At 53.0% G+C, this 2,435-nt stretch overlaps 1 protein-coding gene across 1 annotated transcript in view; it reads left to right on the forward strand.

Annotated features, from left to right (window-relative positions):
- Nucleotides 1-1,326: 1,326 nt before the first annotated feature.
- The window catches only part of VAMP8 (vesicle-associated membrane protein 8), a 3,457-nt gene continuing 2,348 nt past the window's right edge, over nt 1,327-2,435 (forward strand). The window contains exon 1 of the mRNA XM_010862187.1: nt 1,327-1,577. Within this exon, the coding sequence (XP_010860489.1) occupies nt 1,575-1,577 (3 nt within the window). The 5' untranslated portion in view covers nt 1,327-1,574. The remainder of the gene's footprint in view (nt 1,578-2,435) is intronic.

A 2,435-nucleotide genomic window follows, 5' to 3' on the forward strand; every position in this document is an offset into this window, starting at 1 on the left:
CTGCATCTCTTTATGTCTCCTGCACTGGCAGATGGGTCCCTTACCACTAGCACCACCTGGGAAGCTAGAATAAAGGATCTTCAAATGCTGCTGCTGCTGCTGCTGCTAAGTCGCTTCAGTCGTGTCCTACTCTGTGCGACCCCATAGACGGCAGTCCACCAGGCTCCCCCGTCCCTGGGATTCTCCAGGCAAGAACACTGGAGCGGGTTGCCATTGCCTTCTCCAATGCATGAAAGTGAAAAGTGAAAGTGAAGTCACTCAGTCGTGTCTGACTCTTAGTGACCCCATAGACTACAGCCCACCAGGCTCCTCCGTCCATGGGGTTTTCCAGGCAAGAGTACTGGAGTGGGGTGCCATTGCCTTCTCCGCTTCAAATGCTATGGAGGTCCAAAGTTTATTAAGCTCTTTAAAAAAAGTTTGTCAAAAAAAAAAAAGAAGCATTTGTCAAGAGAAGCTGCCATTTCCCTCTTGGAACTGTTACTTCTGGGGTGGGACAGGAACGTTTATTTCCTTCTGAACAGGTCTGTTATTGTTTTTCTGTCTTGATAAACACCATTTGGGAAGGGTGGATTTTCTCTGGCCTGCAGCCAGGTCAGTGGAAAAATCCTTTGCCCTGGGCCCCCTCTCTGGTCCATAGGGCAGTCATCTGCTCATTTCTGTTGGGGTTCCCTAACCCTCGAGGTGGCCCCCGAAGGGCGGTGCAGGACGGTTGAACTCTAGAATAGGAGAGTTGGTGACCCAGCATTTCCTGATTTGAGCAGTGGGCAGCCCTTTGTTCCAGGCTGTGCTAGGTACATGGTGTAAGCTTTTCTTTTACTCCATACCACCACCCTCTGAGGTCAGGATCAGTACCTGCAAAGACCAGAGATATGAAGAGGTTCACTCAGGGTCTGCAGCTTCTGACACCAGAGCCCAGGATCACAGTATTTCAGACTTTGGGGGTTTTAGTGCTTTCTGCACTAAAACAACTTGGGAACAAGGGTTGTCCAGTAAGCAATGTTCATATCTGCGTTCTGTTTCCACATGAACAAGGTCTGACAGAGTGCTTAGGGCTGATTTTATTCTTTAACAATTGGGGATCAGATACTGAGGACATTATAAAAACGTTTTTTTAAAAAAGTGAGGGACTTCTCTAGCCCTGCAGTGGTTGACTCTTCGCTTTACTGCAGGGGGCGCGGGTTCGAGCCCTGTTGGGAAACTAAGGGCCTGTATGCTGCGTGTGCGGCCCCCCAAAAAATAATAAAAAATTTAAAAAAGGAGACGGCTGCCTTTTTACATCCGGAAACCAAGGAGGGCTGCCTGATCTTTTTTTGTTTCTAAGTGAGAAGAAATGTGGTGCCCGGGAACCCTGTCGCTTTAAGCCTAAGCCCCGGCTCCGGAGGAGACTGGGAGGGCAGCGCAGGGTGCCCGCCTACCTGGAGAACCTGAGCGAGGTGTGGCCGGAGCCGCTGGGATGCGAGGTTGGCGGGGGCGGGCTGAAAGTTGGACAAGCAGGAAGTGAACCGACGGCCGCCTGGGAGGAAACCGAGTAGTCAACGAGTTCAGCTGCCGGCAGGCCCGAGCTGCTTGGAAACATGGTGAGAGAGCTGGAAACGAAGAAGGGGCCGGGGATTACCCAAGGAAAGTTGGTTGGCAAAGTCGAAGGGCTGGGGCAGCGGCTGCCAGAGAAGTTTCTTCTTTGACAGCTTGGCTGCAAATAGGTCTGAGCTGCCTGGGTGGGTGTTCCTGCTCCTTCTCTGCTCTCTCCCTCTCCTGACCCTTGAGCTGATCTGGAGTGGGCTTTGGTGCTTCGGGTGGCTGGAACCTAATTCATCTCCTTCCCCAGCCGCTGCCGGCCGGCGGGTTTTGTGACATTCCTGGGCTGTGCCTGTGCGGTTCCGAAGGCAGAGCCCAGCCTATCGGCTGGAATCCCCCTCTACTTCTCACTTTATCCCTGTACAGAAACCCAAAGAATTTGTCTCTCTACTGAGTCCAAGGAATCTACCACCCCGGGGGAAGAGAGCTGAGGGTTTGTAAAAGACTCAGAAATTGGTTCTCTGCGACAGTTTCGACCCCCACCCCTGATCTGTTTCTGGAAGTCGAGTGGGTCAGGGAGGGAGGAGCTTAACAGTGTTTTCCCCTCCCTGTTCAAAAACCTTATCATGAAGCCTGGGGACGAGGCTACAGCCTGGGAGGACTTGCCCTCCATTTCCCCCAACGCCAAGGCTGTCTGTTTTTTTTTATACTTGCCTGAGTAGGCCATGGCCTGGTGCTTGCGCGTGGTGCCAAGTGGTGGGGAAAGCAGAAGTTTGTGGCCCAACTGTTCTCTCTCCTGGGGCCTTGTGAGGGACTTGGAGCCTGGTTGCCACAGCTATCAGGCTGCCCAGGAGGCTGGAGCAGTTCTCCAGCCACTGTCTGAGAGAGAGGGTGGGCTTGGTGAGGGTGGTCCGTGCCCA

Source organism: Bison bison, unplaced genomic scaffold, assembly GCF_000754665.1.
Source record: "Bison bison bison isolate TAMUID 2011002044 unplaced genomic scaffold, Bison_UMD1.0 scf7180017864480, whole genome shotgun sequence".
NCBI classification, from domain to species: domain Eukaryota; kingdom Metazoa; phylum Chordata; class Mammalia; order Artiodactyla; family Bovidae; genus Bison; species Bison bison.